The 12,824-nt window shown below is 37.5% G+C and overlaps 1 protein-coding gene across 1 annotated transcript in view; it reads right to left on the bottom strand.

Moving 5' to 3' along the window:
* Positions 1-1,191: 1,191 nt before the first annotated feature.
* dnajb14 (DnaJ heat shock protein family (Hsp40) member B14) overlaps positions 1,192-12,824 on the bottom strand; it is a 48,441-nt gene continuing 36,808 nt past the window's right edge. Inside the window, exons 5-8 of the mRNA XM_079615972.1 lie at positions 5,812-5,897; positions 2,825-2,934; positions 1,863-2,035; positions 1,192-1,735 (exon numbers count right to left, since the gene is read on the bottom strand). Coding sequence (XP_079472098.1) covers positions 1,611-1,735; positions 1,863-2,035; positions 2,825-2,934; positions 5,812-5,897 — 494 coding nt within the window. The 3' untranslated portion in view covers positions 1,192-1,610. The remainder of the gene's footprint in view (positions 1,736-1,862; positions 2,036-2,824; positions 2,935-5,811; positions 5,898-12,824) is intronic.

Below are 12,824 nucleotides of genomic sequence, written 5' to 3' on the forward strand. Positions count from 1 at the left end.
AAAAAAAAAGAAACACCAGCGAGAAAAAAAAAAAAAAAAAAAAACCTGTATGAATTTCTTTCTTCTGCTGAACACAAAGGAAGATATTTTGAAGAATTTCGGTAACCAAACAGTTAACTGGTCCCATTGACTAGCATTTTTTTTTCCTACCATGGAAGTCAATGGGACCAGTAAACTGTTTGGTTACTGACATTCTTCAATATATCTTCCTTTGTGTTGAAGAAAGAAATCCATACAGGTTTGAAACAACTTGAGGGTGAGTATATGATGACAGAATTTTAATTTTAAAGTGAACTATCTCTGATCAGTTCAAATCTTTGCTCAATCTCTTTTGAGACACTACGTTTCCTGTCTCATTCCGGTAACTTCAAGTTAACTTCGTTGGATTCAACGTGGACCACCCCAAAGAACCCAAATGAGTAAAAGAATCCCAAAAGAATCTGGACTTGTTCAGCAGCCGAAGTCAATGCAAGTACCCGTTTGCAGTCTTTAGATGCGTTTCTAAGTTATTGTGCCCTTTTGAAGGTCACCCTGATTTCTCGTAGGTTGTGGTTACCTGATTGTAATATTGCCATTCTCTTCTCTCTCTTTACTTTCTTTATCCTGTATATAATCTTTGCTTAGTTTAGTTGTGTGTGTAGCCTACCCGTAGTTTTGTTTATTAAACCATTATATCCATGCTTTATTGTCTCTGTGATAGCCGCTCACAAATCAAAGTCACTAAATGTCTTGATCTAGCTACATGCAATTTCTACTGTATAAAGTACTAGCAGAGTAAAAGATTATTCTTTCTTGGCCAATAATTGATAACTGATTATGCTGTCTGTTCGTTGGACGAACTGATTAAATAATTGTATTATTAATTCTGCTACAGTCAATTCTTAAACTAATCCAAATATTTATAATTAATTAAACATTTTACTTCTGAGCTAATTTGCTACACAAGCATGTTTGTACTTTCATGTTTACCATATCTGGTCAACTCTATGTATGCGAGTTATTCAAGGAGTAAAAGCCTTAATTTGGTTCCGTATTCTTGATTCATATGGATTACTTTTAAGGTATCTTTTCGAAGTGTGAAATTTTGGTTGTGTGGACTTTCAATTGATGGAAAAAAAAAGTAAAAGAGGATAAAAAAATATATTGAATAATTTCTGTTCCTAAAACGAATGGAAGAGTAGTCTTCTATTTAACAGCTTTTATTTCATCTGTACTACTTAAAGTTAATTAAGATTCAAAATAGTGATCTCTTTAAGTTAGTAGCACTGTTAAAACTTGGCAAGGAGAGCAACATTCATATGGAGTCAATGCCAGTTTGGATTCAAAGTCAAGAAGAAGAAAAAAGAAGGTTGTGTAGTTTAAGTGTAGAACATCTAGACCCACGGTTTAGTAAAGTCAGACATAATAGAGAGACAGATTAAAAAATGAATTGATTTTTTCTCAGTTGATTTGATGTACTATAAAGCAAAACATATTCCAGATGAGAGACTTATAACATTTTTAATATGTTTTCTATAAGAATGTTTTTTAAAAAACAACAACAAACAAAAAAATAAATTTATACCATGGTGTCTTATTTTCTTAAGTGTCTGTTAGTTTCAGTTTGAGGTTTATCCACCACGGAACAGGTTGTTTAATCTGTCCAGCTCTTTGCAGTTCTCCATGGTCATGAGCTCAGCCTTTCGCTGTAATCTTTCATCTCTGTAGACCTTAGCAGCATACAGCAGGTCTGTTTCTGAAGGGGATGACATGATGAGAAAAATAATTTTATTAGGACCTCAAAGCATATCCCTAGGACCAAACAAAGCATATAAACCCATAGTGGAAAAATAAGATAGTAAAGATGAAATAATGACACATACTTGTCTGTCTTTCCTTCCAGCAGTTGTTGCGCACATTAGAAACATAATCCTCCTCTACATTCTTCTCAATCTTTAGCAAAGCTGAGCCCTTATATTCTGATTTGAAATCTCTGGTGACAAAATAGTCCACATGCAGGTTCTCTGTTTGTCTCTTAACAGTCTGTCCTGTGGACCTATATGTGAAGGAGCAGAGATAAAAACCATTACACAGTTTTAAGGAACAGTATGATTAGAGTTTAAGGGTACAAGTGTATAAATTGTTATAACCATAATATATTTATTCATTTATATATTCTTTCTTAATATTAGGGTAACATGGGGTAAGATGCCAATAACTTAATTCTGTCTGTGATGTTTTTCGTTAGACAATAATGGCCTTTTAAGTAGTGCATTTTCTTAAATTTTGCTAATTTCCTGACCAATAATCTGTGGTTAAGACAGTTAAAAGTGTTTAGCCATTTGGGGTTTTTTTGCCCAGTGGAAAATATACTGCATATGTAATACACACAAACAGTTGTGAAATTTTGCACAAAGAAAGGGGAGGGTAAAGCTTCAATATGACTAAGTCCGATAAGAGTCAGCCTTTTGAACTTTCTAGCACTGCAAAGTGTTTAAAAACCCCATATATAAAGAGTTATTACATGCTGCCTGAAGTACAGTTTGTACGGTGTTGTGAGGCATGTATCAAAGTATTATTGCAAATGATCTAAAGCAGGTTTTCTCAAACTCGGTCCTGGAGGGCCACTGTCCTGCACAGTTTAGCTCCAACACTGATCAAACACACCTGAGCATGCTAATCAATGTCTTCAGGATCACTTGAAACTCACAGCTAGGTGTGTTTGATTAGAGTTGGAGCTAAACTGTGCAGGACAGTGGCCCTCCAGGACCGAGTTTGAGAAACCCTGAAAAAGCATAGATTGTACTGTAGTATGAGGCATGTATTGTAAGGTATTATGACATACGGTCTGGAGTAAAGGCTATAAGGAGGTGTGGACACCATCATCTGGCTGAGGACTGAGACCAAGACCAGCACAACTATCGGCATCAGCTGAATAAACATGGAGTACCCACCCTGAAGAATAGACACCGGCATCAGTCATTATCTGTGAGTTACTTCAAAACAAGAACAACAGAATGAAACATTCAAATAGGGCTGGGTAAAAATTTAGATTTTGATATTTATTTGAACAATCTTGATATTGAATCTTAAAACACCATGGTCAATATTTTATTTTTGGCTATTATGAGTGGCTGTGTAAAAACATATTTCTACAACACTTTCTGTCTTTCAGATATCAATTTGCACTACTGAGCTAACTTCTCTTCATAATGTACCAAATAAGGTTATCTTTATCATTTTTCTCCATTTCAGAGCAACATTGAATCTTCAGTGCTATTATAAAAGAAATCATATTTTTCCTTGAGTTGTGAAAAATAAACAAAACTGTATGTTTGTTTATTTTATACACAAAATAAATAAACATACAATTTGACGTTGAATTAATAGTTTTAAAAGTTTTACTGGTTTGAATCAGCCTGAAACACTGCTCTGTGAGATTTACAGCTTAATCAGCGAGAGCTTTATTTAAAAATCTATTTCATTTGCAAGGAAAACGGACGGGCATTGAAAAAAAGCTTGTGAAATGGAATTCACTCCGTGCACAATATGGCGACCGTTGACGTTCGAACCCTGAGTGTGCGGGCCAGTACTTCCGGTGAAAATTTCCGGTGATCTGACAGCGAGAGGGGGAGACAGCGAGAGCAAGAGATAACAGCGACCGAGTTCCATTACCAGAGAGATAATTTTTCACAATGAATGTTTTTAGGATTCAAGAGAGGCGACTTGCCTTTCAGATGGTGAAAGCCTCAGCACTTCATTGTTGTGTGCCGTTATGTACCGTTTCGTCACGTTACAACAAAGTCAGCTTTCATGCATTCCCCGTTATAAACCTCAATGAACTGAAACAATGTCCAAAATTCCTCCACAACGATGTGAGAGACTGATAAAGTCATACAGAAAACTGCTAAAAGTGGTTCTACAAGCTATTGAATTATTTTTTCACACATGGCTTCTCCATTTTGACTATTTTTGTAAAATAATGACACTGTAATATGTCCTGTGGTGTTGTTCATCTGAGGTTGTATTTACCTAATTTTAGGACCTGCTAAGGATCAAGGGCATTCTAAGAATCCTCTCAGAAAACTCCTAATTTAGCTTAACTTCTACGTAGGAGTCTTAGCTTAAGATTGATTCGGGACTGATCTGAGAGCAACTCTGAGCAAGGAAAATAAAAAAAACTTTCATCTAAGTGAGGAGGCGGGGCTAACCCCGTTGCTATGTATGACAAAATCTTTTGAAGACTGTGATTGGTTGTTTGTCCAAGAAGGGGGGAAAAAAAGAGCGATTTTAAGTATAGGGTCTACACACACACTATATATATATATATATATATATATATATATATATATATATATATACATATATATGTATATACGTAAATATGTATGTAAATACTTTTTTTTCTTTTTTTACCATGCTGTTAATTTCCTATAAGGTATTTGATTACCTTAGAATGATACAAATTGTTCCACTCTTTCCAATTACACTGATTGCTGTCTATTTAAGTGATGGTTTGAATGTTGGTTTTAATGTAGCAAACATGGAATAAAAAACAAGAAGGACGAGAAAGCCCAACTGGACAGGAACAGCGTTTACTGTAAGCCCAGTTAGTTGATGAACACAAGGCCATCCTTAAAGGAAAATGCAGGCCGGGTGTCAAAGCACAGGGCAAGAAGCAGACGTGGGAGCTTATAGCCAGCGCCGCCGCTCCCACCACGCGCATCACTCGCTGTGCGTAGGGCACCAAGAGCTGAGAGGGCACCAAAAAAATAGCCTAATGAAAAATCAATAATTACAATGCCGATATTATTTCAGTATAGAAATACAGACATCCCAAATCTCCCGGAAGTTCCGTGAATCTCCCGCATATTGATAGCGGCTCACTGATGCCTGCGAATTAGTTAAAATCTCCGGAATCTAGAGCGAGTGCGCCCGCGAGACAGAGACTGCTCCAAACCGCGTAGCGCGTGCACGGCAGAGTGGGAGAGAGACCAAGAGACCGCGCACGTGTGCCTCATGAAGCGCATGTAATATCATCCTCTTTTAAGGGTTAAGATGATTTCTGAATTACTTTTTTCTTTAGTAGGATTTTTTATTTAATTTTAAGAGTAAACGCCCTTCACTATATATGGGCCTGATATTCACTAATTTCACTAGGAGCTACTCATAAGATTTTTTATGAATATACGGGCCCAGGTGATTGTTTTTTATGTCCTGATGCCTAAAACCATATAATTCAAATAGGGTGTACTTTCTTTTTCAGATGACTGTATGTTAATGCATTTACACTCGCTTACATTTTAAGAGAGAGAACATCATGTGAATGAATTACTTTGTTAGCGGCTCTTCAACACGACCCCGTCCTAAACAAGTGCTAATCTGTGTGCATTGGCCTGTGTTGTGCATGTCAAATAAAATCAATCATAATTAATTTCTTATGTTTTTTCTATCAGTATTTATTTATTGATCCTCCTTATTAATTTAAAAATACCATTTCTGATTGTTATTAACATACAAAAATGCTTATGTTGTTCATGTTAATTAATATCGTATTTTAATGGAAACTTGCTTTCAGTTATTTGCTTGAGGCAAAAGAAGTTAGACATAAGGACAAACTGAAATTCACAACATTTCAACCATTTCTGCTCATGTATTTGAAGGCTGCTATTGGATCACTGAGGGTAAACGTTGTATTATGCGACAATGCATTACTTTACAGAGAGCTTACGACCTAACAGAGTTAGTTAAAAACTAACCAAGTTAAAAACTAGCTAGTGGTTACCAAGTCTCTAATATTACTGAGAAAGACAGAAAAAAAGATGTTCATACCTCTCCTCTCTCCTCCGTTCTCTCTGCTCTGGTTTGGTCCGTATGGTGACTGTATGTTCGGTCATTAGCGAATTCTTGTGCGTTCGCTGAAAAAACACAAAATCACATATTCAGTTTCCCACACACCTAACCAGACCTGACATATTAAAGGGGCAGAAAGCGATTCCTGAGAAGCACTGTTAAAAGTGGATCGGACCGAGCACCACAACACACTTAAAGCCAATCAGCAGTAGGGGGCGAATACACTCATGATGGGGGAAGAGGGAAAGTGAGCAAGAGGGAGATTTTAAGAAAGAAAGATGGCTGAGAGACATTACAAAAGAGAAAAGGTCAGGGAATATCACTGGAAAAAGAAGGTTTATGATCAGGCAAGAGCTTAGGGAAGAGCATTAATACTACACTGTAAAAAAAATTGCTGCGATTATTTAGCACAACTTAAAATCCAACATTGTTTCAACTTTAAAAAGTATGTGTTCAAGCTTGACTTAAAATATTAAGTTTAGTTAACTTAAGTTTAGTTTGGTTAAGTTGGATATTTAAGTTATCTCAACAAATTTTAACTAATCGCAGCCACATTTTTTACAGTGTAGAAAAGCTTTCCAGGGGGCCAAGATGGAGGCATGAGAGGTGGATGCATTTGCTGATGCTCCTGCCTTATTCAATAAGATATTCCTCATTCAATTAGTGGAGTACATAATGTAATACATTTTGGCAATGTAACCTGAGGTACAATGTATTTAGAAACTTTATGGCCTGATTCTTTAGTAAAAAAAAAAAAAAAATGCTGAAACCAGCGAAGACACTTGAGAAAAAGGATCTACCTGCAGACTATTCAAGCCCATTCGCAACAACTTGAACAAACGAAGGGCAGACTTAATGAAGCCGAGAACAGAATTGCTGATGTCGAGTCTACAGTAGATACAGAAAATGCGCGGATCCAGACTCTCGCATGCCAAGTTTCTTCACTCACCAAACACTTGGATGATCTAGAAAATCGAGGTTGGAGGAAAAATGTACACATCATTGGTCTGCCTGAAAATGTTTAGGGTCCTAACACGACCACGTTTCTTCAGACTTTGATACCAGAGTTCCTCGGTATTGAAACTAAGTCTGGGATGCTTAAGCTGGAGAGAGCTCATCGCATCTCTATGCCGAATGCCGACGCCAAGGGTAGGCCTTATACAATTATTGTTCGCTTCCACAACTTACAGGATAAGCTGCGGGGTTGTGGATCCTAGCAGATGTGCTTATTGTTATCAGGACTTTTCCACAACTGTTCAACGCAAACGGAAAGTGTTCTACGCGGTGCGGCAAAAGCTAAAGCAGATGGAGCCCAGTATGTCATGCTTTACCCAGCTAAACTTCGAGTCACCTCCGGTAAAGTTCCTATAGTCCCCTGAGGGGGTTCTGGCCTTTATTGATTCGACAGATTGAATTCGAAGGAATCATTTTCTGTTGAAAGGAAGTGGAATACCAGATGGTCTTAGGTAGGCCTAAATAGCTTAAAGGGTTAGTTAACCCAAAAATGAAAATTCTGTCAGTAATTACTCACCCTCATGTTGTTCCAACCCCGTCAGACTTTCGTTCATCTTCGGAACACAAGTTAAGATATTTTTGATGAAATCTGAGAGCTGGCTCACTCCTTCATAGGCTGCAAGGTAATTTCATCTGCCAGCCCAGAAATGTTAGTAAATACATCATTAAAATAGTCCAAGTGACTACAGTTTATCAAGCGACGAGAATCCTTTTTTTTGCGCAAAAAAAAAGAAGACTTTAATAAATAAACTAATTTTCTTCTGTGTGGGCCTCTGTCGTGAGTTCACGAGAGCGCCTTGACGCATGTGCGAGAACTAAGAAGATAACACGCACGATAATTTGATGGGAAAGTGTGAAATGTAAGCCATTCATCTTGCGCCATTGGTAACGTTTTCTCGTTGGTTTCTCACGATTCGGACATCCAGGAAATGCAGCTTTAGAACCATTTTAAACACTACATCGAGACCCATCTGCGCCATCTTCTCAGTTCTTGCGCATGTATCGTGGAGCTCTCGTGAACTCACGTCCGAGGCCCACACAGAAGAAAATGAATAAAGTTATTTTTTGTTGTGGTGTTTTGCAAACAAAAAGTATCCTCGTCGCTTGATAAAACTTAAGGTTGAGCCACTATAGTCACTTGGACTATAAGGAGTGAGACAGCTCTCAGATTGCATCAAAGATATCTTAATTTGTGTTCCGAAGATGAACGAAAGACTTATGGGGTTGGAACAACATGAGGGTGAGTAATTACTTAGCAGCCATATCACCCTGTAGCCCAAGACTGGTTGCCCACTGAAGCCAAGCAGGGTTTAGCCTGGTTAGTACCTGGATGGGAGACCTCCTGAGAAAACCAGGTTGCTGCTGGAAGAGGTGTTAGGGAGACCAGTAAGGGGTGCTCACCCTGTGGTCTGTGTGGGTCCTAACGCCCCAATATAGTGACGGGGACACTTCGGATGAGACATTATACTGAGGTCTTGACTCTCCGTGTCATTAAAAATCCCAAATTTGCCCCTAGGCCTCTGTCCATCATGGCCCCCTAATCATCACCATATACTGATTGGCTTCATCACTGTCTCCTCTCCACCAGTAAGCTGGTGTGTGGTGGGCATTCTGGCGCAATATGGCTGCTGTCGCATCATCCAGGTGGATGCTGCACATTGGTGGTGGTTGAGGAGATTCCCCCCTTCCATATGTGAAGCGCTATGAGGTCGCAGAAAAAAACGCTATATAAAATGTAAAAAAAATTATTATTATTATTACTGACAGAATTTTCATTTTTGGGTGAATGGACTTTATGCACAGCTGCACTACTTCCTGAACTTTAGCCAACTCCTTTGTTTCCTGTCTGCCATTATTGGACAAACTGATTAATCCAGGTGGGCCTGACCAACAAAAATAATCAGACACACCTAGATTAATCAGTTTGTCCAATAATGGCAGACAGGAAACAAAGGAGCTGGCTAAAGTTAAGGAAGTAGTGCAGCTGTGCATAAAGTCCATTAACCCTTTAAATATGAAACTAAAACCGCCAGTAGGTGGCGGCAAGTCACTAAGTGAGTTGAGGGAGTCATTCATTAAAACATTTTGTTCAAACAGCTGATTCATTCGGGAAAGAGGGCCATTGAATCATTAAATTGATTAGTTTAAAATGCAGATTTCAGTGAAAAAATCATCACTGTCTGTTGCATTAAGACTCTGCTAAGTGTTGTGAACTTTTCCTTCGCAGCAGAGACCAGGAGACGTTGGGATATCTTTCAAGCAGAAGTTATTCTTTATTGAGGACTTCGCTGAGCGTTGCTGTAGTCATCCAACTCAAGTCTAGTCTAAAACAGTATATTGTAGATTATATACATTCCAAGGGGGAGGGATCTACAGAGAGGTGGCATGTAAATGCAGTAGCCTATATGAGTCAGTTCGTTTACAGAGATTTCCTGATCTCATCAGCATAACAGTGTCATTCAAATGATCCAATCAGCCCAACTAGTCAACGACTGGGCCAGGGACTCCCAGATCCATTAAAGACAAAGGGTGAGATTTAAGTAATCTGACTAATTTAACTTACAATAGAGAGAACAGGACTGGCAGGAATCTCAGCTGATATCTCAACTCAACTCAACTCAACTTTTATTTGTAAAGCACTTTCAAAACCATTAAAATGGACCAAAGTGCTGTCCATGAGCATTAATAAGTTACACAAAAATTACAATAGCTCTAAAAGACACACTAAAAGACACACTAAAAGACATGACACCATTAAATCAAACATATAATCACTCGCAGTTCTCAGACCCATTCAAACGTCATAAGCTTGATGGAATAAGTAAGTCTTCAAGTCCTTTTTAAAAGTATCTATGCTTGGCAAGGATTTCAAAGATAGCGGCAACTCATTCCAAAGTGCAGGGGCCGCCACAGAAAAGGCGCGATCTCCACTGTGCCTCAAGCGAGATCGTGGGACGGTTAAAAGCATGTTCTGAGAAGAACGTAGATGACGTTGAGACTGATAAGGGATTAACATATCCTTTATATATTCAGGAGCTCGATCATGTAATGCTTTAAAAACAAACGTTAACACCTTGTATTGTATTCTAAATTTGACAGGTAGCCAGTGAAGGGTTATCAATACAGGTGTTATGTGATCTCGTTTTCTGGTATTTGTTAAAAACCTCGCTGCAGCATTTTGAACATACTGAAGACGAGTAACCAGTGATTCACTTATGCCTAGATAAAGTGCATTACAATAGTCCAATCGGGTTGAGACAAAGGCATGCAGAACAATCTCCAAATCCTTGTATAAAAGGATGGGTTTTAATTTAGCCAATTTTCTCAACTGAAAAAAAGATGATTTCACGACGCTATTAACTTGACGATCAAAGCGCATTTCAGAATCGAAAAATACTCCGAGGTTCTTCACATAACTCATCTTATTGGACAATAGTCCAGAATTTCCAGCCAGACTATTCCCAAGCTGTTTGTTCCCGAACATAATAAACTCAGTCTTATCTTCGTTTAACTGTAAAAAATTATTTGTTAGCCATCCCTTTACCTCAGTCAAGCACTTGTAAAAATTAGTGAGAGATAAACAACCATCACACTCCAAAGGAAAGTACAGCTGTAAATCATCAGCATACAAGTGATATTTAATATTATGTTGCTTAAAGATGGAACCAAGGGGTAACATATATAACGAAAACAAGGTCGGACCAAGGATTGAACCCTGAGGAACCCCCCAAGAAATATTCGCGGATGTGGAGACATGATTTCCAATTTTGACAGAACATGTCCTGTCATGCAAATAAGAGGAAAACCACTTAAGGGTCACGCCATTGATCCCTACATAATCTCTTAGGCGTTCTATTAAAATTGTGTGATCCAGAGTATCAAAGGCTGCACTTAAGTCTAACATCATTAAGGCGACATTTTTCCCAGAGTCAATACTTAAAAAAATATAATTTGTAACCTTTAATAATGCTGATTCTGTGCTATGTTTGGTCCTAAATCCAGACTGAAAAATATCCATTATGTTGTTTTCCATCAAAAAATCTGTAAGTTGATTATGGACAACTTTCTCTAAGATCTTATTCATAAAAGGCAATTTTGAAATAGGTCTAAAATTTTTCAAATCCTGTGGATCCAAACTCATTTTCTTTAAGACTGGCTCAATAACCGCATGCTTAAACCCTGATGGTACAGTTCCATGATATAGACTACTATTTATAATCAATAGTATATTGGGACCAATAACGTCGACAACCTCTTTAAACAATCGCGACGGGAGAACGTCATTAAGTGAGGTAGTCGGTTTTAAAAGCAGTATTATTTTTCCCAACTGAGCTAGTGTAATAGATTTAAATTTACTTAAGCAATGAAAAGGATTCATTTTATGGATTATAACATTGCCTACAGGCATAATGTTCAATCGAATGAGAGCAACTTTATCAATAAAATATTTTAAAAAACTCTCACACAGATCCTTAGACTGGGTAGGGAAAATATTAACAGACGGACTCAATACCTTATCTATGGTTGAAAATAATACCCTCGGGTTACGTGCATTATGTGATATAATTCGCACAAAATATAAAGATCTAGCGGCTCTAACAGCGTCTTGATAATTTGATAGAGACTCTCTAAGAATATCGTAAGATACTTGCAATTTATCTTTCAGCCACTTACGTTCTGCGTGCCGACAAACCCGCCTCAGATTCCGCGTAATATCATTAAGCCACGGTTCTTTTTTAACTTTTTGACATCTCATTTTAAAAGGAGCAACATTATCCAGGATCTCAGAACAAATATTATTAAAAGAATTAACCAATTCATCAGGTCCCACAACGGGCAAAGCTGTGGGCTCAGTATGCGGGGCCAATTCAGTAAAAGCAGTTGAGAACGCACTGGGTGTAGAAGTAGTGATAACCCTAGACAAGCATGATAAGGAAGGATAACAGTCCATTTGTTGCGGAAGAAAAATTAAACCTTATAGGCATGTGGTCAGAAATGACTATTTCTTCAACACATATATTTTCTATCGTTATCCCCAAAGAAAACACCAAGTCAAGTGTGTGCCCATGATCGTGAGTTGGTCCAGAGACACATTGGGATAAGTTAAAGGAATCTACTAAATTCATAAATTCTTTAGTCATAGGTTTACCAGGACAACAAACTTGAATATTAAAATCACCCATAATCAAAATCCTATATCATCATAATAATCTTAAATGCTAAATTCAATGTACAGAACTTTATCAGTTTATATACTGTTGTATTGGAATCTAAATTAAACATTTAATACATTTGTAATACAACATTTCTCCCTTTGAGAGTTCTAATAACACTCACAAAATAAAAATGTAGACACTTAAAAGTTCATTCTTGTAACCTGTGATCGTTACAGGCACATATATGAAGGTAAAAGAGTAGCACAACTCAAAGAGCACGTAGATGTGAATTTGAGAACTTGTACAATAAATATTCCTACTTCTATGTGAACATTTACACTCACAGCTCCAATGTCATAACCTGTAAACTAATCTGAAGTTGAATGTTGAAATTTGCACTTGCAGACAATAGTTGCAAGTGCACAAGTCAGTTTTGCACCTCATATATCGCGAAAAAAGTAGCAAAAGTCAAGGCGCGAAATTTGAAATTGCAGTGACAGATTTGAGGAGTTGCAAGTGCCTAATTGAGGCTGTACTGCGAATGTGAATGTAAGAATAAATGCAAATATATATTGCATGTTTGTGTCTGTCATTGTATTTCTGTGAATGGCATTTTAAACATTTGTGACTACTTGTCTGCAGCTTCAAATTCAGAATGCAGGTTTGTGACTATTGTCTGCGAGTGCAAATTTCAACATTCAACTTATTTTTTTCAACATTTTTATTTTACAGGTTTTCACATTGGAGCGGTGAGTGTAAATGTTCACATACAAGTACGAATATTTATTGTACAAGTTCTCAAATTCTACGTGCTCTCTCAGA

This window comes from Phoxinus phoxinus (assembly GCF_949152265.1).
Source record: "Phoxinus phoxinus genome assembly, chromosome: 6".
Taxonomy (NCBI): domain Eukaryota; kingdom Metazoa; phylum Chordata; class Actinopteri; order Cypriniformes; family Leuciscidae; genus Phoxinus; species Phoxinus phoxinus.